We start from the raw sequence: 24,581 nt of genomic DNA on the forward strand, positions 1-24,581 counted from the left end.
ACATGAATGCACTTCGGACACGCCTCCTAACAATCCAAAATGCTGGCTGCCCTGCGCTTCCTACCACGCAGTATTTAATGCTGCCATGTTTCCTATACCTTTTAACCCCCCCCCCCCCAAACTGCTCATTCCCATCCTCCGCTGCTTCAGTCCCCTGCCAGAGGAGCTGCTGCCTGCATCAGGCAGATCAGAAAGCACCGTGGAAGCAGGTCCATCCCCACTTTGTATCCTAGCACCTGACTGACGGGGCCGTAGCAATCGTGTCTGTCTTTAATGCAGCAAAAGGATGGTTGGGGGAGGTGCCAATTGTACCCACTCCCCTCCTCTGGCTCCCCCCTTCGCCTGACATGCTGCCAACAGTGCTAGAGAGTGGCTGTCAAGAGGGCTCCTACTCGGCAGCTTTTCTCCTCTGGCCTTGGAAACCCTGCTGCCATGAGTAACGTCTTGCTACCACTGACTCCAGTCGGCCCTGCAGAGCTGAAGGCGAGGCGTCTGAAGGAACTGGGCATTTAACTCCCATGGGCATTGGGTGCCTGAACCCCTTTGCGAGTCTTAGACATTGGCTAGGCTGGATCCTGAAGCAGCAAGAGAATTGTGGCCGCGGCTCCAAACGCAGGGTGGAACCTGGGCCTTGCCAGCCCTGTGTGTTCTGCCCGAGCCCTGGCCAGCCGGTGGCACCCTTCATGGGGCTGAGGCCGGGACAGGGAAGGGCCCAGCCTGGCTCTCACACTGCAGCCCGAGTTGGCAATTAGAAAAACTGCCCCTCTGCCTTTCGGAATGGGCTGAACGAGGCGTTCAGAGCCCGCCGCGCGCGCAAGGCCCTTACGTCCACCTGCCGGCGGCTGCCTGGCTGTCGGCTACCCAGGAGCTTTCCAACCCTCCCGCCACAGCGCTGCCACGTTTCCAGGGAACGGTCTCGGCCTGGGTGGGTGTCAGCCTAGTGATTCTGGTGAAAATCAGAGACGCCGAAAGGAGAAAATGGCCAGAGCCCCTGGCAGCTGCTTAGCAAACCCAGCAACTTCCACTAGGTCTGTAACTCTACAAGGACCAGCTAATGGCAAAAATTAACATTTCCCAGCCCCCCCCTCCCCTTTCAGCCCTGCCCAGGCACAAATGAGCTGAAAACCCTGCAAGAGAAAGCAGGAATTAGCTTGGTATGGGGGACAGGGAGCTCAGACTCCTTGGTGCATGGATGGGAAGGGCAGCACACAAAGCCACTGGCGGGTGGCAGAGTGCAGGCCCCTGGCGAGGGAGGCTGCCCAGAACCAGGGGCGTGAGGGCAACTGGGGAGACCGGGCAGCTCCTGTTGGTCCCCGAGTCCTGCCTAAGGACGGCAGTGCAGCTGCCTGCGTGAGCCAGGACAATGCGGCTACGAGGGGGGCAGATGGACAGAGAGCCGGGCAGCTGGCCTGGCCTGAGACACAGCCCTTGCTCCTGCCAAGTCCCCACTGACTCAAACGAGGCCAGGCCCCGGGGGAGAAATTGCTTCTGGGGAAGGGTGTTAATACTGTGAAGCTCCTCCGGAGCCCCCTGTTCCTCAGGGCAGAGTCCTGGCTGGCTCAGGGGCCTGGCCATGAGCACTAGAGCCTCTCGTTCCTGGCGCAAGCGCAGGGCTGGATGTTCCTGCCCTCAGGAAGCCTGCATGCGCCAAGTCAGTCTGGAATCCACGTAATAACTGCATCCCGGCGGGCACCCCAGCCCAGCCTCCCCGTGGCCAATGGCGCATTGATTTCCCAGGGTGCTAGGTGAGGCCTAAGGACCTGTAACGCCATGAGCACGGTCGCTCCCCTTTGCTTTCCGCCTCACCAGAGGCCAGGGTCTGCATGGGCCAGCGAGGCAGAACCTCCTTCACCCCCTCCCCCAGGTCAGCGCGTGCGCTCTGGGGCAGGAGCTGTCTGCATTTGTCCAGCACAGAGAACGTCATGGAACTGAGTTGTCCTGTGGGAGGGGGACTCCTGTCCCGGTGTCGCTGCTCTGGCCCAGGATTTACCTGTAGGGCTCGTCACTGGGTTTATTTACACAGGAACATGCAGGAAAATGAATCTGGATGTTTAAAGTGGATTCATTAAAATGCATGAAATTCCTATGTGGACACACTCCTTTAAAGGGGCCTAGATTTGGTTTAGCTTAATTAACTTTGGAAGCAAATTAAGATCAGCTGAACGAAAGCCACTTTCACTCCGAATACGAGTCTCCACAAAGGGGGCATCACACAGTTTAACTCATCCGCTGCATTTTCCCAAGTGTCTCTGCATAGACAATCGTTTTTTACCAGTGCTAAATTTTACCAAGCTTTTTTAGTTATTGGAAAGTGTGACACAACCCGCGGGTGTTGTTTTCACCCCTTTCCTTTTCTCCCTCACTGAAAATGCTGCTATTAATGGTGTTTCAGTCTGTGACTACCGGGGATGCATGGTGCAAACCTGCCTACACGATTTATTAATGAGGCACATGCTGCTGACAGCCCCCGGGCAATTAGAGCTTCATTATTTTTGCATCCAAAAATGTCTTTATGGGTTTCATGTTGCAGAATTTGTTCACATAAAAAGGCAACGTTTTAATCTCTCCCATTATTATGTTGCACTAATCCTTCCGAGCATGCTGGATTAATGGAGCATTTGCCTTATATAACTTCCAGGCCCAAATTATTCTGAGCCACTGAGACCAGAGAGGAAGGGAGAGGGCAATCAAAGAAACAGCCAACCCAGTGGGGGACAGTGAGGGGTGGCCGGGGCATGAGCTGGAGCAGTGGTGGGCAACTCGTGGCCCGAATTTGGCCCATTGGTGCTGTGTGTGTGGCCCACAACGCATTTTGCTTACAGTTGCTTACGCGCAGGGTTGCCAGATTCCACCATTTTCCATCCACGTAGGTTTTTTTCCTAAAGTGACATGCATGTAAAGCCAGGGCACATGAAGTGAGGCGCGTGCTGATTGCACACAACGTTGGCTGTGAGAGCTGTGTGCTCCCTCTGCATCCAAAGCCCTGGCACAGCCCAATCAGCAGGGTTGCCAGGTGTCCAGTTTTCAACCGGACAGTCTGGTATTTGAGTTTTCTGTCTGGAAAACAAATAGAGAAACTACCGGACATAGAAATGTCCAGTATTTTCTAATTGAGTTTTTATTATTCTCATGTTGAGTATCAGTATGTAGTTGTGTAGTGCCTGGCTGGTAGACAAGCCCACACTACGTGAGCATGTCTACCAGCCAGGCAGTATGCAACTACGAGGCAGAAAAAAGGAAAGCGGGGCAGGGCAGGATGGAATAGCCCATGCACTCTGCCAGGACTGTGCGTGGGACCAGCAGCATCCGGGGATCTGCGTGCGCCCGGGCCAGCCCTGCTCCCCGCCACTTGGTTCCCCCTCTCACTCCCCCCGTGACCAGCCTCGATCCCCAGTGGCCGGTTCCCCCCCAGCCAACCCCGCTCCCAGCCAGCCCTGCTCCCCGCCAGTTGGTTCCCCCTCCCACTCCCCCTGTGGCCGGTTCCCCCCCCAGCCAACCCTGCTCCTGGCCAGCCCTGCTTCCCGCTGGCCGGTGTCCCCCTCCCCGATCTCCCCCGGCCAGCCCCACTCCCCCCTACCCTCCAGCCCTGCTTCCCGGCAGCCGGTTCCCCCCTACCCGATCTCCTCCTAGCCGCCCTCACCCCCCCCCCCCCCGATCTGAGATTAAGTGTGTCCAGTATTTTTTTAAAACCATCTAGTAACCCTACCAATCAGCCCCGCCTGCCAATTCTAGCTACGCTAGCGCCATTGGCAAAACCACCCTGGGCCGGGAGACCGTCTTGGTAATAACAATCTTGAGGCCCATGGAGATGAAGGAGGGATGCTCGTGCAGCCCAATCGCTAGCCTCAGCTGCCCCTAGCTGGGCTGGAGGCATCAGGATTGTTCCTGTAAATGACAACAGTGTTCTGCGGGTGACACTCACTCAGCACAAGGCCACCTAGTTCTCCAAAATCAGGTGGAAGTGGGGCCACGTTGTTGTTATTACGACAGTGCTAAGAGCAGTTTTGCATTATGCAGAAAGACGGGAGCAGAAGGCCAGCCCCGTGGTAAGGCAGATCCTAGGACTTGGATGACCTGGGGGCAAGCCCAACTCCTTGTGTGCCGTTGGGGAAGTCACTTAGCTGCTCGGTGCCTCAGTTTCCCCTCTGTGCCCTGGCAATAACAGCCCTGCTCTGTCTCCCAGAGTGAGTTACAGTACAGGCTGCGAAGGGCTCAGATCAGCTAGGCTGGCCTTGTGCTTCCTTCTGCCCTGAGAGCCATCCTCTGTGATGACACCCCCTGAACATGCGCCTTGACTGCATTCCCCTTGCTGCCAGCTAACCCCTCAGGCCTCCCCTTGTTTTCACCTGTGGTCAGGGGCAGGCTGCTCTGCGGCTAATAATTCCCATTCTGCCTTGTTGGCCTGGGAGCCCCACACCCAATGTTCCCTCTACTCTTTTCTACCCAGGTGTGGAATAAATTGTACATGCACCAAGTCATGAGCACATGTGCACCACCAGCAGAAACCCAAACCTGGCTGTGGGTGCTGTGCTCATCAGCTGGGCAGTATTGGAATCTCCTGAGCGGATGCACAAGCACCTGGATTACAGGGAACCCTGCCCACCCGCCGGGTTTGCTTCCTCCAGCTCTTGCACCGGGCCTGGTGCAGGACTAGCTGCCTGGGGTTCTCTGGTCTGTGCAGCAGCCGGCGCAAGGGGCCCTGCCTCAGTTGCCAATGAAAGATCCAGGGATGCAAATCACTGGAATCAGACCCCAAGGGCAGCCTCTGCTGCTGGAGTCTCCCCACCTGCATCTGGCACCAGCGGAGGCCAGACGTGGGCCGAGGCCTGGGCATGTGCTCATGGCACCTTGGCAGCGCAGGACTCCTGGCCGCGATGCCCCTACCGGGCCCTGCACCCTCCCCCAGCCACGATGCCTGGGCCCTGCAGAGCCCATCCCCGCGGTTGCTGGGCGCACGGAGCAGGCCCCCCGGGGCGGTTAATTGGCGATTGATCCCAGGTGCAGGCGGGCTCCAGCCGCCCATAAGCACCCTGGGCAGCGCCGCTGCAGGCCTGGCCCCGCTCCCAGCCCCCTTCGCCATGGCCGCAGAGGAGCTGTACGCGCAGGTAGGCGCAAGTCGCGCAGCGATGCAGAGCGCGGCGCCTCCGCCGCACGGGCCGGAGCAGGCTGCTTCTGAGCTGGGCTGTGGGCAGGGCTGGGCCCCCCGGGAGAGCCGGCGGCGCTGCAAGACGCGCAGAGCCAGGCGCGGCGAGGCGCTGCGCCCGCGCGGGGCCGATTTTCAGCGCGTCGGCGGCGAGAGGCTTTGGCTGCGCTGCTGCCCGTACGGTGCGCCCGAAATGGGAGCGGGATCCCCAAACCCGGGCCGTGCACGTGGCTGCGTAGGCGTCGATGGGAGGCCGAAGGCTGCGCGCTTAACCGTGGCCGCGGGGCAGTCGCGCTGCGCGGTGACTGGGCGGCTGCGTTCCCCGCCGCGCTGCGGAGCGTCTGGACCCCGGAGCGGGCGGCGCTTCCCCTGCTCCTGGGACAGCGGGGCCGGTGGCAGGGGGCTGATACACGCGGGAAGAGCCACCGGGATTGCACCATACACAGGCGCTGCCCTCCCCGCCCCCTCTGGGGCTGCTGATGGGGAGACGTGGGCAGTTGCCCTGGGGCCCGACGGCTGGATCCTTGGGCTCTCTAAGCTGCTGCTGGAGTGCCAGGTGACATGGGCCCTGAAGGGCTGGTGAGGGGAGGTTGGCCCCCAGCCCTGCCCCTTATGGGGCCTTGCTCCTGGTCCCCGGATCAGTAAAAGTCATTTAAAAACCTTCCCCCGGCTGTCCAGCTCAGCCCCTTGTGCTGTCACTGGGCCAAATGAACCTGTTCTGGGGTCTTGCTGCCCTTCAGATACTGGGGAAACCTTCGTCACTGTGGCAAACTAAGCCAATTGCTAATTGCTCTAATTTCAGTGGATGAGGTGAGCACTCGATTGTTGTCGTTAACACCCCGTACGTTTTTTGATGGTTGTTTTCAGGTTCCCCATGCAGCCCCCTGGAAAGGCCAAACATTTACCCTCTGCTCTGAGGTCAGGTGTCCTACCTTGGTCGTCTTGGTTGCTCTCCTCTGGGCTCTTCCCAGCTTGTCCACAGCTCTCTTTGTGTGATATGGAAACACAGCTGGGGCCTTGCTGGGGATGTTAAATATCAGCGAGCTGAACAGTCGATTAACCTCATGAATTCTTATCGGTTAGTTGACTCTTCTATAATTTCCAGGGACAGGGCTGGCAGCAGTGCGGGGTGCCAGGCACGAGCTAGTCCATGAGGGGAGCCAATTTAAAAACCAGCTCCTTTTGTGGGCCAGCTGCTTGTTGCCCTGTGCTGCTGCCTCTGATAAAGAGGCAGCGGGAGAGAGGTGAGGGGTCTGCGCTCCTGGACCCGTTGTGAACTGGATCTGAGCTGGGCTGCCTGGCTCCTAATACACTTTAAATGCAGAGCCACAGTGGGGGTAGGTCCCAGACCTGACCTGAGCCAGGCTGCCGGCCAGCCTGCTTAAAAATCCACTGGTTGGGGTGGAAATGCCTGTAGTTATAGCATTACTTTATAAGCTTTTGCTTATTGGTTAATCGACCACACGATTACATCCCTAGACCTTGCTGACACTGTTGCCTCCTTTGTCTTGCATGTGACAGTGGGAATATTGGCCTTTATTTGCAGCTCCAGCTTGCTGTTGACTCCTTCACTGTGTGATCCCGTAACTCTGCCCTGTGGGTTAGTCCCACTTTGTAGTGGTGCTGGTGTGTTTGGTGTTTTTCCTTCCTACTTAGCACTTGATTGGTATCAGCCAGACAAAAACCGATCCTCCCGTTTATCCAAGTTGTGTTACATTCCGATCCTGGCCTCTGAAGTGTTTAGTGATTCCCTCTCCCAGCTTGGTGTCATCTGCAGATGTGTCAACGGGGTCTCTGCTCCATTATCAGTCATCACAGAAAATATTGACCAGTTCTGGACCCCTAGTTGGGCCCTGCAGCCAGGGCTGTTGGGGGGAGGAGAGGGCATGTGTGGGGTCTGAGACCATCACCCTGCTGCAGGCTTTGCCCCTGCTCTACCTCTTCCTTAAGCACCACCCTGGCGCTATCCCTGCTCCACCCTCTTACCTGCTCCCTTGAGCAACACAGCCTGGGGCACTGAGGGCCTGCCATGGCGGCAGCAGGGTTCCCCCCTCCCCGCACTCACTATGTGCATGGCGAGAGCTGGAGCAGCCTGCTCCTCTGCAGCAGCGGGAAGCAGTGTCCTGGGGCCGGGGCGCTCGGCTTCCTGCTGCCATGGAGAAGCTGGCAGGTGGGGCAGAGCAGACTCCCAGGCCGCTCCAGCTCCTGCTGCCTGTGTGGTGTGTGTGGGGGTGACCCCTGTTGCCTCATGCCAAGCCCCCATAATCCCCTGGGTCTCTGCCATCCACAGAGCAGTTGAGGTGGCTGCTGTGGGACCTCCAAACACCGGGGCTGGCTGCCCCGACTTGCCCTATGGGCTCTGCCTACAGGAACCCATGAGGCATGGCCTCCCGGTGTGAGGGCCTGGCGGCCGGTGACGTCGGCAAGGGAAGGGACTGCCTACGCTCCACAGCAGCCGGATGGGGCTTCAGGGCTGGGGTTGGGTGGGGCTTGACTGGGAAGGGGACTGTTGCAGAAAGGGTGGGGCTGGGGCTTGGCTCCCCCAGCCGGGTCTTTAGCCACCACCCATGAGTGACAGTAACCACGCCTTGTGCCACTCTGTTAGCTGGGCCCCTCCTTGCAGTAATATCATCTAGGAGACATTTCCCTCGCCGGCTGATGAGAGCATCGTGTGAGACTGTCGAAAGCTTGACTAGGATAGAGGCGGCCTGTTTACTGCTTCTCCCTCAGCCGCTGCGCCCCGTCAAAGGAAGACGTTGGGTTGGCTTGTCAAGACCGGTGGTTCCCAATCTGTCGTCTGCGGACCCCTGGTGGTCCCCCTGCGGTGCTGCAGGGGCTCCGTGGAAAGTTTAAAATGTAATGATTGGGGGCCCACTGTGGACCTGATCTGTCTTCCTCTCTTGGGGGTTGGGGGAGGGGGTGTTCCATAAACTTTAATAGATTGAAAAGGGGTCTGCATGCTCAAAGGTTGGGCACCGCTGGTCAGGACTGATCTCGCTGGGTGCGGAGTGACCGTTGCGTATAACCCTGTTATCCGCTAACCCACTGGCTTGTCCCACTGACTTTTGAGGTGTTGAAGTTGGGCTGAGTGGTGCTACTCCCAGCTTCTCCATTTCCCTTCTCAAGCCAGGTGTTGCGTTCACCTTCCCCAGGACCTCGGTACCTCGCCTGTTTGCCATAACTCTCTGATAACTGGCCTCACTTAGTTCCTTAACTGCCCGGCATGAATTGCATCTGACTTGAGTGTGTCTAACGTACCTCAGCATCTCCTCACCGACCCACCCTTTCCCTAGTGGGCTTGGGTGCCTTCCCCTGGTGAGTGTCAGGTTCTCCTGCCCCAGTCTAGCAAGCCCAAGAGCTACTAACCCCTCAGCCTTCCGGGTGTGGTCAGTCGATGTCAGAAGGGCTGGAACAACTTGTGCCGAGAGCCGTTGAACCCAACTTTGCAGGTTAGTGATTAGCAGCTGGACAGCCTTGAGGAGTCTTCCTGACTGCAGGCTCCCTGCCTGCTCAGGCCTCACCCTGTCTGTGGGGGGGGGGGGCGCGGCGGCACACAGGAGTCTTCATGTTGCTAAAAGTGTTCCCCATGTGTCCAGTCCCCTCCGCCTCCAGGCGACTGGAGTGGCTGCTGTCTGCGCTGACTCTGCGAGATTGTGTTACAGCCTCACACACAGCAGCTCTCAAACAACTTCTGCTCCACGGGGGGCTGCAGGCGACGGTTCAGAGCGCGAACTTGGAAGTGTCCCCTCTTGGAGCCTTCAGGACGCCACATTTCTCTTCTGCTCACATCGTGGGGAATCCTTACCCTGTGCAGGGCCCAGCTTTGCTGTAGGCTTGTGCTGGGATATCGGCTCTTGCAAAACAGCTAGGCTGCGTCTAGACTGGCAAGTTTTTTCTGCAAAAGCAGCTGCTTTTGTGGAAAAACTCGCCAGCTGTCTACACTGGCCGCTTGAATTTCCGCAAGAGCACTGATCTCATGTAAGATTCAGTGTTCTTGCGCAAATACTATGCTGCTCCCATTCAGGGGGGGGGGAAGCCCTCTTGCACAAATGTATTGGCACAAGAGGGCCAGTGTAGACTGCTAAACTGTTTTGCGCAAAAAAGCCCCGATGGCGATCAGGGCTTTCTTGTGCAAAACCGTGTCTAGATTGGTATGGACGCTTTTCCACAAAAAGTGCTTTTGCGCAAAAGCGTCCATGCCCATCTAGATGCTCTTTTCCGCAAATGCTTTTAATGGGAAAAACTTTTCCGTTAAAGGCATTTGCGGAAAATCATGCCAGTCTAGATGTAGCCCTAGAGTTTTTGTTAACATTTGTACATCACTTGGCACTAGCCTGGTCCCTTGTGTCTGGGGGAGTGAGCACAAAGCAAACTACCTTCTGGCTCCCATCCGTTTCTCCCTCCCCCCACTTCTTTAAGCCTGCTTGAGACACTCGGTGTGTCTATATTACATGGCTCTGGCGCCAGAGCCAAGTAGATTAGTTTACTAGACATGCCCAAATGAAGCCGTGATTTAAATAATCGTGGCTTAATTTAAATTAAAGTTGCTGCCGCACTGAGCCGATCAGCTGTTTGTCGGCTCTGCTGTAGTCTGGACGCTCCGCGGTCGACATCAAAGGCGTTTGTCAACCTCCCCGGTGTGCCTCATGGGATGAGGTTTACTGGGCGGTCGACAAATACCTTTGTCAACCGATGCCTCTCCTAGTTCTCAGCCCCAGGCTTTTACGGGCTGATGGCTACTGGGACAGGAGGTGGGTTCATGGGATCAGGAGTGGGAGCTTAAGATGCTGTTACATAATGTGGAACCCACCAGGGCCAGAGGTGTCGTGAGATGGATGCCAAACACAATCCTTCACCCTCCTGCTGAGGTCACGACTGCCTCCTGTCCAGACTTGGGGGGAGGGGGAGGCAGCTCGAGAGGAAGAGTGGCCTAGTGGTTAAGGCATTGCTGTGGGAGAATCGTGTTCCATCCCCTCCTGAGCTACCAACTCCCTGGATGACCTTAGTCAAGTCACTTTGTCTCAGCACCCTAAGTATCTTAGGTGGGATTGGTCCTGCTTTGGGAAGGGGGCTGGGCTTGATGACCTCTATGCAGCAAGGCAAAGAGGGCTGCCCTGGCTCCCAAGGGTGCTGAGGATAAATACACCAGGCTGCAGTGCTCATTACTACAGTAATATGGGGCAGACAGCTAAGTACTGAAAATAGCTGGGTTGGGAACAGAGTCTGGCCATCAGCCAGAGGATTTCTTCCTCCTGACTTCATAGCCCCACCCCCACACATGGCGAATTCCTGGCCTTGGTAGAGCATGTGGGTGTCTGGAGAGCGGGTCCGTCACCAGCTGAGATGCAGCTGCTCCTGGGACTCTGCTGGCCTGGACAGTGTGACCAGTGCCACAAATAAGCTGCTGCTTCTGATCCCTCAGTGCAGTGTAAATTGATGACTCAGATTTCTTGCAGCCTCCAAGAAGGCCTGGAAGGTCCATCTTTGGCATGGCACGGTCTGGGCAAGCTACGGCCTGGGCTTTTCGACACGCCTCTGCGTTCTAATTGGGGCTTCCAGTTGTCGGTAGAAGGCCATCTGCGGTTAGAGTGGGGGCGGGGGGTGTTGTCGGAGTCAAAATCCTGCTCTGAACAAAATCAGGTGGCTGCTCTGGCCACAGCTGCTCTGGCCGCAGCTCAAAGTGCCCCTCGGCTTCCCTGCAGGGCTGGGCTCTGCGTGCCGCAGAAGTTGGGTAGTAAGTAGAGAGCTTTGGGTCTCGCTGCCTCGTTCTGCCTTAGCTCGCCGCTGCAGCAAGAACTGCTGCACACCTGGTCTTCAGTCTGGCTGCTCCGCGCGACTCCAACTTAGGGCTTGGTGTTGCTGGGGTTAGCGGAGGCCTGCAGTGAGGGAACTGGCTCCAGGGGGAAGATCAGTGTAACCCAGCCTGGTGTTCCCTCAGGGCATCTGATTCAGGGGCTGTGTCTACACTGGCATGATCTTGCGCAAGAACTCTTTTGCGGAAGAGTTCGTGTGCAAAAACGCTTCCAGAAGAGTGTCTAGGCTGGCATGTGCACTTGTGCAAGAGATGCGCTTTTGCGTAAGAGCATCCGTGCCACGGGAAACACTTTCTTGTGCAAGAGAGCTCGGGTGGCCATTTTAGCCACAGGGCTTTCTTGCACAAGAAACTCATGTTGCCTGTCTACACTGGCCTCTTGTGCAAGAACAGTTGTGCAAGAGGCTTATTCCTGAGCGGGAGCATCATAGTTCTTGTGCAAGAAGCCCTGACTTCATACATTAGAACGTCAGTGTTCTTGCGCAAGGACTTGCGGCCAGTGTAGACAGGCAGCAAGATCACACCCGTGCAGACACAGCCCTGGAGCTCGCACCAGGCTGTCGAGGAGGGCCTCCCTCTCCGCCAGGTGTCTGGTAGGTCTGGCCACCAAGACACTAACTTCAGTCTTATCCCATCGTACGTGGTCAGCTTGGCAGGCTGGCCTGTTTCCTGGAGCTTCCTCTGGTCTTCCAATCAATAGCGGCCCACCCTTGATCAGCCCCAGGGGAAAAGTCACTCAAGCAATGGTACAGCCATCGTGTGACGTCTGTGCACTTGGCTGGCAGCAGCCTATTGTTCAGCCAGAACTCTCCTTGCACACAGGAATCGTTAGAATATCTTACTGCCTCTCTAAACCCTCATATGCCCTCATCTTGAATGCTGTGTGCAAATGTGGAGGCTTCATCTCCGATGTATTGCAATTGTAAAAGGTTCAGAAAGTGGTAACGAAAATGAGGGGTATGGAACAGCTTCCATATGAGCAGGGCTCGACAGATAATGCAATCTTCTGACCCATGGCGAGTAGATTGCAACCCGGAAGAGCCGGGTTCGGGCGATCGGCGTATGCGCGGAACGGTCTGCGCATGCACGGCTGGCGAGCGGGACTCGCCGCACTTCAGTGAGCCCTGCATATGAGGAAAGATTAATAAGTCTGGACTTTTCAACTTGGAAAAGATGTATAAGGAGGGTCTATGATGGAGGTGTATAAAAATCACACCGCATGTGGTGAAAGTCCAGAAGTGTGGATGGCAACCCTTATTACTTGAGATGTAAAATGAAATAGGTAACAGGTTTAAACCAAAGTATTTATACAATGCTCAAAAGCTTCAGAGAGGTAGGTAACAGGAAAAACTTAAATAGCAAATAGTCTGGTAGCACCTTAAAGACTAATAAAACATGTAGATGGGATCATGAGTATTCCTGGGTACAACCCACTACTTCCGGTCATCTGAAGAAGTGGCTTGCGCCCACGGAAGCTCATCATACCATCTGCAGGTTTTGCTAGTCTGGTAGCACCTTAAAGACTATTTGTGTGGTTTGTTTGTTTAGACAATGGACAGTCAACCTGTGGAACTCTTAACAACCGCCTCTGGCAAGGACCAAACTAGAAGAGGGTGCAGGGAAGGATGGAGGATAGCTCTGTCCTTCACTATTAGCAAGGGTGGGCAGGGATGGTGTTTGTTTCCTGTTTGCCAGAAGCTGGGAATGGGTGACGGGCTGGATCACTTGATGCCCTGGTCTGTTCATTCCATCTGGGGCACCCGGCATTGGCCTCTGTCAGGACACTGGTCTAGATGGCCCTTTGGTCTGATCCAGTCTGGCCGTTCTTGTGTTCCCCTGCCTACCAGGGCCCATCCTAGCTATTGCAAAAAGCCTATTTCCAGCGTCTCTCCATCCATACACGTACTCAGCAGCAGGTTCTTAGTTGGCTCCTCTCTGAAGAGTTAATTACCCTGCATGTGACTAGACTCTGCGTCCGGACCAGTGTGGATTGGTTTGTATCAGCGGGCTGGAAGTACTCATTTAAAATGGTTCACTTTTAATCTTGGCTTGTGTTTGTGCTCTTCTGTCACTTCCGTAGTGACAAATGCCCATTGGTTGAGAACCATTAGAACTTGATTTGTGAGTAAATACTGAATAGGGGCATGTGCTATTGCTGCACATCTCTTCAGATTCTTCACATGCCTCGGCTTGTTACGAAATGGTGGAAGAAGCATTTATTTACTGGAGGACTTAATTTGTTTGACTTGTCCTGTGGCATTTGGGTGGAAATTCAATTAGATGTGCATACTTGCAGATTCTGTTACGTCAGGCTTTTAAATGGCTTTTATTACACTCAGGAAATACTACCTGTAGCTACTGAACGGAACTGATTTCTGGTCACCATTGTACTCCAAGAAGTAGTAGACCACCTCCTGTTTTTAACTCGTAGCAGGAAAACTGGTCTTCCATCTCCCAGCTGGTTCCTTACCTTGGAACAAAGTAGTCACTGAAAATACTTCCTCTGCCCCTGCAGAAGATGCTATTTCTGTCTAACTGGCTGGAACTCTGGTTCTAGGTGTTTACCCAGTGACTGTTTCTGGAAAACAAATTCACTTTCTTGAAAACTTGAGAGCTGACCATGTGCAGCTCAGATATCAACTTGTAGTAAGTTTGGGCTTTATCAGGTTGTCAATTTTTTTTTAAACAACATGGGTTCTTAATCTGGGCTGGGTGGATAACAAACTTCTACATGAAACAGGCAAAACCCACTGAGTTCTGATGTTGTCTAGCAGACACAATCTCTGTCGGGGTTCTTAACCACTTTCTTTCTGAGCCTCCCCCTCAACATGCTATATACACACCTCCCTTGGGTCTCAGCTGGCTTTATGCATATCCAAGCCAGGGCTGGCAGACGTTCTGCACATGGATGGAGGCGATTTATTTGATGTGCACCATCATTAGAAACACGGCCTAGCTGTGAGCGTGCTCATTCATCGGCCAAGCTGTGAGCATGCTCATTCATCAGCCAGGTGACATGTGAGCTGCATCTGCACAAGTGCCCAATTGACAGGGAACACTGCTGGCATCACAGGGTAGCAAACAAGGGTATTGCCTGGGGTCCCATGCCACAGGGCCCCAACAAATGTAAGTTCCTCAGGCTTCTGTCCTGGAGGTGGAGTCCAGAGCACAGGCTTCATAGCCAGGGTTGCCGGTCCATAAATTTACAGACAGTCTGTAAAAAGCCAAAATTGGACGTGTCCATAAAGTCCCTTTAAAAAATTTAGGTGTCCATAAATTTCAGAAGTGCAATAACATTTCAAAACAGCAGTTACTCTATAGCAATTAAATCTCTTCGGTGCTGCTTCAGCCATTTGACTGCGGAGCAGTGGAAATTGGACGTTTTAGTTGTTTGTTTAGCTCAATGGTTGAGGGGAAAACTTCCAGGACCATGACTGACTAAATGAAAGTGAATTAAATCGCGCATTGTTCTTGTGATGTATGAATGACAATGATTACTTTCACTTTTGGCCGTTTGTCCTCTTAATATAGTATAAAAATTGTCCATAAAAACTTGTCTCATTTACGGACAAAATGGGAAACATTTAATTTCTGTGGGTTGGCAACCCTGTTCATAGCATCCTAGAAGAGACCTCGGGAGGCCAGAGTCCAGCTCCCTGCTCAGAGCAGGACCAGCCCACCTAAATAACCCCAGACAGGGCTCAATCAAGCCGGGCCTTAAACCTCTAAGGATGGAGATTGCACCTCGCTCCCATGCAGTGGGGCTACAGCTTTCTTCCCTGGGCCCCAGAGAGTCTAATGCTGGGCAGACCCCCCCCCCCCGAAACCTGTTCGGAGGCTCCTGGGAGCCCCAGGCTGTGACCACTGTGCTAGGGGGTGTAGGCCCTGCTAGCAGGGGGACAGAATACACCGAGTAGGCCTGGGTCACACTTGCACAACTCCACTTGCCGGCTGTAGGAGCTGGGGGTCTCAAATCTGCCCTGCGTCTGGCGTCCACCATGCTTACAGGCTTGTCTAGCTTGCAAGTTGGGGTGCAGATCCAAAGCTCTCCAATGGGCCATGACCAAGAGGCTGGGGAGACCTGGCCACTGTGCACTTTAACCTGCTCATGTTTGAAATGGGATTAAAAGGCTCTGGCCAAAATGGCTCTGCTGTTACCGGGAGCAAGACCAGGGGAAACTCTTCCTTGTCCTGTCTCTTTAAACTTTACCCTGTCTCACTGCAGACTTCTAAGGCAGCTGCTTTGCAGCAAGGGCTGGAAATCTGGCAGGAGTGAGGAGCCGCCATAGTGTCAGATGGGGTTTGCTTGCTGCTCCCATCCCGTGCTCAGACCTGCCGAGCTAAACCCTCTGGAAGCTCAGTTTGTTTCTTCCCACTCGCTCAGGCTGTCTGCGCTGATCGTGTCTCGGTTTGGGGCTGAGCAGGACTCTTCCTGCAGCTGCCCCTCCTGGCACTAAAGGTTGGGCTACGCTGGTTAAACCCAGGGCTGCCCTGTGCCAGGCAACTTGGGCTCTAGGACACTGAGGGGGGAGGATCCCGGAGCTTGTGCCGGAGCCGGAGCCCATCTTGTAGTGACACCTCTGAGGCCTGTGAACCTGCCAGTTGGCCCAGGCCAGCCACGGGTTTAATTGCAGTGCGGACGTATCAAGGTGCCGGGCACGAGAACTGTGTGGTGCACTCCAGGGAGAGGGGGTGCGACAGTCCAGGCAGTGTGAGGGCTGGCTGCCCTTGGTCCCCCCTTACGTGCACCCCCCAGGGCCTGGCGTGGCTGTTAGCTCCCCTGGCTTGGGAATAGGAGCCAGGGGCCGGAACAGTGCGAGGGCAAAAGGGTGGAACTGGCCTATAACTGGGAGAACCTACTACTGCTCCCAGACCCTCCATTAGTCTCAGCTGTGGCTGAGTTGGGTTGCATGGATAAGGGACGTTCTGGTGCTTTGCAGCTTCAGAACCTCCGTAACCTGACTCTTTTCAGCCTAGGATTTCTGGATGCCATGCCCCATACATCCTGTCTAGCTGGAACAGCCCTTAAACCCCCCTTTTTAGCCTTAACCAGCTGTGAGTCGTTAGCATCTTAACACCTGGGTCTGACATGCTGCAGAAACACTTGCTGGGAGCCAAGTTACATTTTTTGCTGATTTTGCAGATCTCCGAAACTTGCAGCCCTTATTTCTAGCGGCAGGCAAGGAGAAGCCCGCTGGGAGCATGAGCTATATTACCAGCTGCCTCGCACATCTAAAATGGACGGGAACTGTGGGGCTTCTGCAGGGGGCTAATATGCCCCTTCCCCTCCTCCCCTCCCCCAGCCTGGGCCTGAAAGCTGGGCTGGAGGTATGGGGTGGGGGAGAAGGAAGGAGCTTTCCATTGACTTGTAGTAGGCCTCTGGCTGCTCTTAGGCAGGGTTAATTTGCGCCGGGAGACCTGCCTGCTGGCAAGTGAGAGATGCTCACCAGCTGCTAATATCCAAGGGGAGAAGCCGTAGGCGCTTATGCAGAATAAAGGGGAAGGGGACTTCAGTCACTAGAGCAGGGAATGGGTCACACTCCTGGCTTCATTTCTGCTCTGTCTCTTCTCCCCCCTCCTTGGCCCCATGTGCCATTAGCCTGCACTTGGGAGTCCCGTGCACAGGGATGGGGACAGATTTTGCTGGGCCCTGGGCCCCCAGAAAGGGTAGGCTTCTGGGTGGAGGGGGCGGGGCTAGGGCTAGAATTCTTCTGTTGCCCTCGCGGTGGCTACAGCAGGGCAAGTCGGCTAACGTCCTCTCGCGCCCCTAAGCCAAGGCGCCAGGCGACCCAAGCTGGAGGTGGGCCAGGCCTTGCTGGACCCTCTCCGCCGGGGAATGGTGCCGCTGCGGTCGGGGCCTTGTTGGCTGCCCTGCCTGCATGCGGAGCTGGTGCTGCAGCTGCCTGTGTTGTCTGGATTCCTGTTCTAGGGCCTGGGCTGGGCTGGGCTCCAGTAGGGATGGAAAGTCCCAGTTAACCGGTTCCACGTTGGGTTGACCTAGTGTCTAACGGGGTGAAGTGAGATCCGGTGTGGGGGCAGCTCCAGCCTGGTTAGAGCAGCCCCCAGTGCCATGGCAGGCAGGAAGCTGCTCCAGACCCCACCGGTGAACTGGAACCACTAAGCTTCCCCGGGTTAGGGTGCTGGATGACCTTTCGCATCCCTGGTCTCGGGCAGCTGGCTCCTGCCCCCAGCCTGGGAAGAAGGGCGAGGTGGTGTGCGGAGGGAGAGCTGCTGCTTTGCAGTGTCTGCTCTCTCCTCTTCCCCCCCCCCCCCGGACCCCCTCTCCGCTGGCTGTATGTGGGCGTTCTTCCTGCTGCCGGCGCCTCGGGGCAGGAGTCTTACCGCTCCCAGCTCCTCAGCCTGGCTCTGAGGATGGAGAGCTGCTTTCGGCTGCACAGGGCCCAGGCATCCGCCAGGGTAGCAGCATCGCCCCATGCTCAGCAACCCTAGACGGGGGTGCATGTGTCATCTGGCTCTGCAGCCTTGTAAAAACCTCCCAGGTTCAGAGCAGGGCTTCCCTTGGGACTCCAAATGGAGACTCCATGTCACTGGCGAGTCGCAGCCAATAGACGGGGGAGAGATCTAGGCTTTAAACGCTAAACGCCTCCAGGAAAATTTTAGCAGCTGGACCAGGCAAAAGGGGATCTAATCTTGAGACTGTTTCACTGACTATAAATCCAGGAAGTGGCAGGAATAGCGCAGCCAAAAAGAGCCAATTTAGTCATCTGGGGACTTACAACAAGGTAAATTCTTATTAATGGCTGGCAAGAGCCGTTTCTACCCCGATTAACCCCTTAAATGGATCCCTCAGTCAGTGAGCTAGCAGGCTTGGGTCAGGGTGTGTGGGGGGGGGGGGTAGGTGTGTTCTTTTGAGCCTCTCCCCTGTCAAGGTGAAGTTCGTATGCCAAGGTGAGGTGTTAAAACCTTGGAAAATTCCATTCTTTAAACCAGTGTTTCCCAATTTTAATGGCTACGGAACACTTTTCAGCTTAAAATAATTTCAAGGAACCCCTAGGGTTCCCAGGGTAAAATTTGGCAAGAATAAACCCCCCCTAAAAAACACACACACAACCCAAACCCATCAGAATTGGTCGAGCAAAAAAACCTGCAAAATATACTGTCTCTAAGAGGGGGCGGGGCAATGCCACATTCTCGTGGAACCCTTACTTTCCCTTCGCAGAACCCCGGGGTTCCACGGAGCACCAATTGGGAAACACGGCTCTAAACCAATGCCAAGTACATTACCTCACCCTGTCTCAAAGGTTACTGCAGGACCAGGGAGGCTTCCAAGAATGAGGGCCCTGGGAGACCCTGGTCTGCAAGCCTCTCATGAGTAAGAGGGGACGTCTGTGCTCTAGAGGTGGTAGTGAGACGTCTCGCCTGTCTCGTGGCACAAGACCAAGGGACGTTCAATCATAAAGGCAAAACCGATGAAAGGAAATGCTCCCGCACGATGTCATTGGGCCTCACTGCTACAGGCAGGCACTTGGGCAAAGACCTTAAATTTCCAGGTGAGGCCTGGACCTGAGATGCTCAAATATCCAGACTTGGTACCAACAGCTGTTGGAAAGGTTTGAAGTCTGTATCTAGATAGAAGCTGAGGAGAGCTAATGGAGAGGGTACTCTCTCTCCCCGCCTAATGCTGGGGCCGATTTCAGAAGAAGGCTGTCTGGCCAGCACTGGAAGTTGCCGAGATGCGGTTCCAGGCGAAAGATCTGGTTCAATTTGACTGCTCCGGTCCCTAGCCTAAAAATGTTCCATGATGTTCGTTCTTCATGGAACCTTCCAACTTCTGTCTTTGCCAACCCGCGGGTCAGACAAGCCCAATCACCCCTTTCTCTTCCAGAGCGGCTTCCTCCCCTTCCTTCCCCTGCCCCAAAATCGAACCTGCTGCTCTTTCTCCAGTAGAAAATGCTGAGAACAAAGTCCTCTCTTCTGGCCCTTGATGAATGCCTGCCTGCATTAGGAGGAAGAGCTGAAGGCTGAATTGAAGATGCTATGGGATGCTAGAGTCATAAATTATTGATCTCCTATAGATGAGTCTTATGATCTGCATGATACTAACGAGTCTCTTCTATATCTTGGGGGCTCCTCCTGGGGCAATACCAGGTGTTACTAAGTTTGGCATTTTAATGCTGGTTTTCAGGGTTTCAGAGGGGAACTCGCGTCTTAACTCGATCCAAGCTTGAGGGGTTCCCCGTCCCCAGTAAACGCTGGCCCAGATGCTCACTGGGCTGGTGTTATAGCAGGTATCTGCTTTCTCTGTGGCTCTCCCAACCCTGGCATCTCTTAAGTGAACCTGAAACTGTTCTGAGAGCCTGGTGCCAACCCTAGGCCTCGCACGGTTGCTTCTTCGCATGCCTCAGCAAACACGAGTCAAGGGGGTTGGTTTGCAAGCTCTGGGGAAGAAAATCCGGCAGCGACTCCAATAGCAGCGAAGGAGGTGAATGCAGCAGTGACTTCAGCTGCATGGACTGGAGGGGAGTTAACCTGCCTGGCCGAGAAACAAGCAGAGCTGATTCTTGGTACATGGTGGCAAGTTTTGTGGGATTTGCCATCTTGGGCCCAGTTTCTGGCATCATGGGAGCAGAGGAGAAGCTCAGCTCTTCCAAAAGGGAGTTTCCAGCGCTTGCAGCTGCAGGGAAGATGGCGCTGGGGCGGGAGGTGGGGTGAGGAGAAATGTAACCAAAAAAGGCAAAGTCCACATCTGGGGGCTTGATGCATGACTCTAAAAGCAGTGTTGGGCCTGGGTATTAACCCCCCCCCCACCTCCTAGTGGTTCTGTTGGTGACTTGCTTGTGAGTTCACGCACAGCTCATCTGGTCCAGGCTTGCTGCTCCCCCATATTGCAGGAGAGCTGGTCTTGGATCAGGCAGCTTCCCCCTCTGCTTGTGCCAGACAGATCATACACTCACAGCCAGTGTTTCCTGTAAGCTGGGCTCTTGGGTGGCTACCTAGGAGAGATTCAGATGTTGCCCTGCTGATTAACAGAGCGCCTTCAGCTGGCAGCATGTCTGTGCTTGTGGTGCACATCTGCACAGGCCTTGGTGCATGTAACAGAACTTGTTCTGCACATGGATGGAAACAGCTGGGGGGGGGGGGGGTGTGACGTAGTGCGGGTACTTGCTGGGCTGTGGTGACCTCTGCTGTCTGGAGCAAGACCCAGCAGGGAAAACCTTATTATGCAAAGGTGACTCCATACCAGTTGAACCAGCCAACCCCCCATGGGGAGAAACAAAGGGAGGTGGATTGCTGCCCTGGCTGGGGGCAGGGCTTGGAGAGGGGGAGTTGGTTCCTGGCTGGAAAGCAGGGGAGAAGGAACTGGGGAAGGGGCTGGGATTCCCCTATCTCAAGGGGGGCACTGAGGCCTCTTAGCCCCAGTTCCTATAACTAGATTACATCTGTGCTGTGCTGTATCGTGGAGAAGCAATAAACCACCTGTATTCTACTGGCTGGTGAAGTCTGTTCGTGCCATTCCGGGGCTGCAGGAGACTGGGGAACCCCAACGCGCCGTCACAGGGGGTGCAAAGCTGGGCTGTTCCCCAGGAGCCGTAGGGAGCTGAGCTGCAATGGGCTATTAAACAGCATGGAGTGAGGGTCCCGGTGGCTGTGAACAGCCAAAGTTCAGCTGCCAGAGCCCGGAGGAGAGAGCCAGTGGGGGAGGCCCAGTGTCCCAGCCCAAGGCTGCAAGCTGAGCTGCTCCCACTGCTTGGTTCTCGTCCCCGCCTCCGCTACCAGCCCATCCCCGCCCTGCCAAACGCGCCCTGCACTGCCCATCCGAGGTGGCGACGAAGGGCACAGCTGGGATCCCAAGTGGCCTCCTGTAGGAGTGAAGGGGTCCCCTTCTCAGTGCCCTCCCCTCACCTGCCAGGTGCTGCCACATGCCCTGGTTTGACGGGGCTTCCATCCCGTGCAGGGGCTAGATGGCTGAGCGCCCCACTGTACAAACAGTGCCAGTGCCCTGCCCCGGGCTTAGATCTGCCCCTGCCCAGTCGCTGGGAGAGGGGTTAGAATCATGGAGCTGGCAGAGACCTCAGGAGGCCAAGTCCAGCCCCCCGCCCGAGGTGGGACCAACCCCAACTCAATCAGCCCAGCCAGGGCTTGGTCAAGCCCAGATGTAAACCTCTGGGGTGGCTCAGCAGAAGCGGCCTTGTTCCTCCCTTGCATCTGACAGCAGCTGCTTGTCTTGTTCCCGGGCCTCCCCGGCTTTCCCTGTAGGGCGCCCGGGTGTGGGTCCCTGACGCCCAGGAGGTCTGGAAGCCTGCGGAACTAACCAAGGGCTACGAGGAAGGGGACGGCTGCCTCCACCTCCGACTGCAAGATGGCTCGGTAAGGCAGGGAGCTTTCTGGCCCTACATGGTCTAGCAGAGGGGGGCTGGCTTCTCTGCCCTGAGGCTCCTCTGCCCCTTCCGCAGGACACGCCTGTCTGGCATGGTCACTGGCTCCGAGCACAAGTGGCCGGGGATTAGGGTGACCCCAGATCTGGGCTTGGGTAAGCAGCTGCTGCTTCTGCCAGGTGGGAGGGGAGGTCCCAGCTTGCCTCTGTCAGAGGCCTCCTAAATGCCTTCTAGGCTGGGCTGCTGATCTCCCACGGCATCCCTCCTCTCAACAGGAGCTGACCTGCCCCGTCGGCCCCCAGCTGCCCTTCCTGCGCAACCCCGACTACCTGTCGGGAGAGAACGACCTGGTGGCGCTGAGCTACCTCCACGAGCCGGCCGTGCTCCACACGCTCAGGGCTCGCTTCCTGGAGACCAACACCATCTACACCTACTGCGGTGAGCGCCCGCCCCCTCGGCTAGACGCCCACCCCCTCAGCTAGAGCAGGCTCCCGGGGCTCTTCTGTGCTGGCAATGTGGGAGTCCTTGAGCTCTGACTCCAGTGGCTGGGGAAGGGGCGTGAAGGCTGGACCCCGGGTTCCATGCCTGGCTTTCCAGGTGATGGGAGACCAGACAGGCTCCTAACCGCCTGTCCCCACACCAGTGGGAGGGGCCTTCTCTCTCCCCCTCCAGCTGCCATTTTACAGCAGGCAGGATTTGGGCATGGTGGGGAGGTTCATGCCAGTGCCTTGGAGACAGCCAGTTAGCACAGTGGCTGTGCACAGCACATACCAGCCTAGGCGCACCTCCGTGCTGGCTCCAATGCCCCATCCCACCCTATAGAGCTTCCTTTGAGGTGCTCAGGGGTCCCCCCCTGCAGTCAGCATCTCCTGCCCCACCTCTCTGCTCCCTGGAGGAGCTTGACTGTTCATTTCACCCCTCGGCCCCAGGTATCATCCTCGTTGCCATCAACCCTTACAAGCCACTGCCCATCTACGAGGAGCCGGTCATCTACGCCTACAGCGGCCAGTGCATGGGCGACATGGATCCCCACATCTTCGCCGTGGCCGAGGAGGCGTACAGGCAGATGTCCAGGTGAGCCGAGCACCTGCTGGTGTGTGTGCCCCTCACCTGCTCTGTGCCCACCTGGAGTGACTGGGGGGCTGTGTCTAGACTGGCCACTTTTTTCCGGAAAAGCAGCTGCTTTTCCGGGAAAAACTTGCCAGCTGTCTACACTGGCCGCTTGAATTTCTGCAAAAGCACTGACGATCTCATGTAAGATTGTCAGTGCTCTTGCGGAAATACTATGCTGCTCCCGTTCGGGCAAAAGTCTTTTTCCGAAAAACTGTTGCACAAAAGGGCCAGTGTAGACAGCAGAGACTTGTTTTCCGCAAAAAAGCCCCGATCACGAAAATGGTGATCGGGGCTTTTTTGCGGAAAAGTGCGTCTAGATTGGCAGGACGCTTTTCTGCTAAATCTAGACATGCTTTTCCGAAAATGCTTTTAACGGAAAACTTTTCTGTTAAAAGCATTTCTGGAAAATCGTGCCAGTGTAGACGTAGCTGGGCAGAAGAAGCCCTGGCTGCTCTGGGCCCCTGGCTCTCTAATGCTGCATCCCCCGGGCATAGCGGTGGACTATTGCCCCTCGTGTAGCTGCCAAGGGGACTTAAGCTATGTTAGGAGCTTGTGATCGTGTGTAGTAGGCTCCATGCTGGAGGTCTCTAGGGCCTGCCCCGCTCCAGTAAAAGGCGGTGGAGAGGGTCCTCCAAGATGTCTAGAGAGGCCATGTTGGATGCAGCCAATCCAGGCCCGTTTAAAGGGAGCTGCAGGGCCAGAGTGAGTCCAGTCTGCCAGCAGGGACGGGATGAGGGGTGCTCCTGGCTGGCTGAAAGGGCTGGGCAGAGCAATTACTGGCAGGGACCAGGGGAGCCAGAAAATAGCTTTTGGCTTGTGCTGGGACTCCCTGCGGCCAGGCATTGAGGTGGCCTAGAAATGTAGAGCAGCAGTTAATGGGACACAGCCCGTGGCTGCTGCACTAGGACAGGACCCGGAGCTGTGGGTGGCAGCAGGGAGAAGTGACTCTGGGCAGAGGAAGGGACTGGAACTGGCCATGCAGGTGCGGTGGTGGGGCAGGCTGCAGGGCACCAGGGAGTGGGTACTGCGGGAGGGGGGTTGGGTTTTGTGTGACTTGGCCGGAGGGCTGTGGCGTGACCCTCCTGACTGGTGCGGGGGCACTGAGGGTAGAAAGCTGCAGGCATGGGGGTGAGCTGCTCAACCAGGGGGCACTGTGCCACCCCGTTCCAGATCTCCAGTAATGCCACAGGGCAGGCAATCCGGGGCAGGGGTCGGCTGGTTTCCTTGCTCAGGGGAGAAGAGGTGAAACTGGAAGTCCAGGACCCAGGGCGTGGCAGATGCCACCCCCAGAACTGTGCTGCCAAGTCCTGGCCAATGGGAGGAACCCGGTGCCCCCTTGGAGCAGTGCAGCACTCGGGAGCGATGGAGGCCGAAAGGCAGTCGAAACCGGACACCTGCCTTACTGGAAGCCCTGAGTCAGGCCAGCAGGGGCAAGACTGACCCACAGTAGAGCAACGCCCTCAGCAACCCCCATCTCCTCCTGGGGCCAGGAAGCCTAGGGCTGTGCGCCTCTTGCTGGGGGGTAGATGGCCTGCCCCTACAGTGGGGGAGTTGGCTCCAACAGGTGCCTGAGGGGAAGGGGTGGACTAGGCGCTGGCCTCCCCCAGCCCTGTCTTCACCCATGTCTGGGGGCAAAGTCCAGAAGAACCGAATACAGTGGAAGTCCCTGAACTCCCCATTAAATTCTGGAGAGAAACCCAGTCTGTTCGGCCCATCGGTATTCAGGGCTGGGGTGCTCTCGGATTCTAGAGAACCCATAAGGCTGGATGGGAGAGTCTGAAATGGCTGAGACTGGCTCCTTGGCCGCTTGTCTCTCCCTGGAAGTACATGGAGCAGCTCTGTCTGGGGATGGGCATGTTGTGGTTTGAGGCTCCTTAAATGAAGGACTCTCCCAAACTCTGGTTTTCCACCTGCTGGGCCCTGGAGGGTTCTCCTGGCGCTTCCAGAGCAGACTCTAGGGCAGGGGTGTCCAAACTTTTTTTCAAAGAGGGCCAGATTTGATGAAGTGAACATGCGTGAGGGCCGACCATTTTGCCGGACATTCTTTGAACCATTAAAATTAAATGCAAATTAACTATTTTATGCAAAGTTTATTGCAAATGGCATACTTTTCATTTCGTCACATGGATGACAAATCTAAACAGGTGTTAAATCACTCGGCCCTTCATATCTGAAG

General features: G+C 55.9%; 1 protein-coding gene across 4 annotated transcripts in view; it reads left to right on the forward strand.

Annotated features, from left to right (window-relative positions):
- The first annotated feature begins 4,968 nt into the window (after nucleotides 1-4,968).
- The window catches only part of LOC102444310 (unconventional myosin-Vb-like), a 59,957-nt gene continuing 40,344 nt past the window's right edge, over nucleotides 4,969-24,581 (forward strand). For 3 of the 4 annotated variants that reach the window (XM_075903258.1, XM_075903259.1, XM_075903261.1), the window contains exons 1-4: nucleotides 4,970-5,105; nucleotides 21,174-21,284; nucleotides 21,568-21,730; nucleotides 22,222-22,366. In XM_075903258.1, the coding sequence (XP_075759373.1) occupies nucleotides 5,079-5,105; nucleotides 21,174-21,284; nucleotides 21,568-21,730; nucleotides 22,222-22,366 (446 nt within the window). In that variant the 5' untranslated portion in view covers nucleotides 4,970-5,078. Of the gene's footprint in view, nucleotides 5,106-21,173; nucleotides 21,285-21,567; nucleotides 21,731-22,221; nucleotides 22,367-24,581 lie in introns of all 4 variants that reach the window. The other variant, XM_075903260.1, reaches the window with a different exon arrangement.

Source organism: Pelodiscus sinensis, chromosome 19, assembly GCF_049634645.1.
Source record: "Pelodiscus sinensis isolate JC-2024 chromosome 19, ASM4963464v1, whole genome shotgun sequence".
Lineage (NCBI taxonomy): Eukaryota > Metazoa > Chordata > Testudines > Trionychidae > Pelodiscus > Pelodiscus sinensis.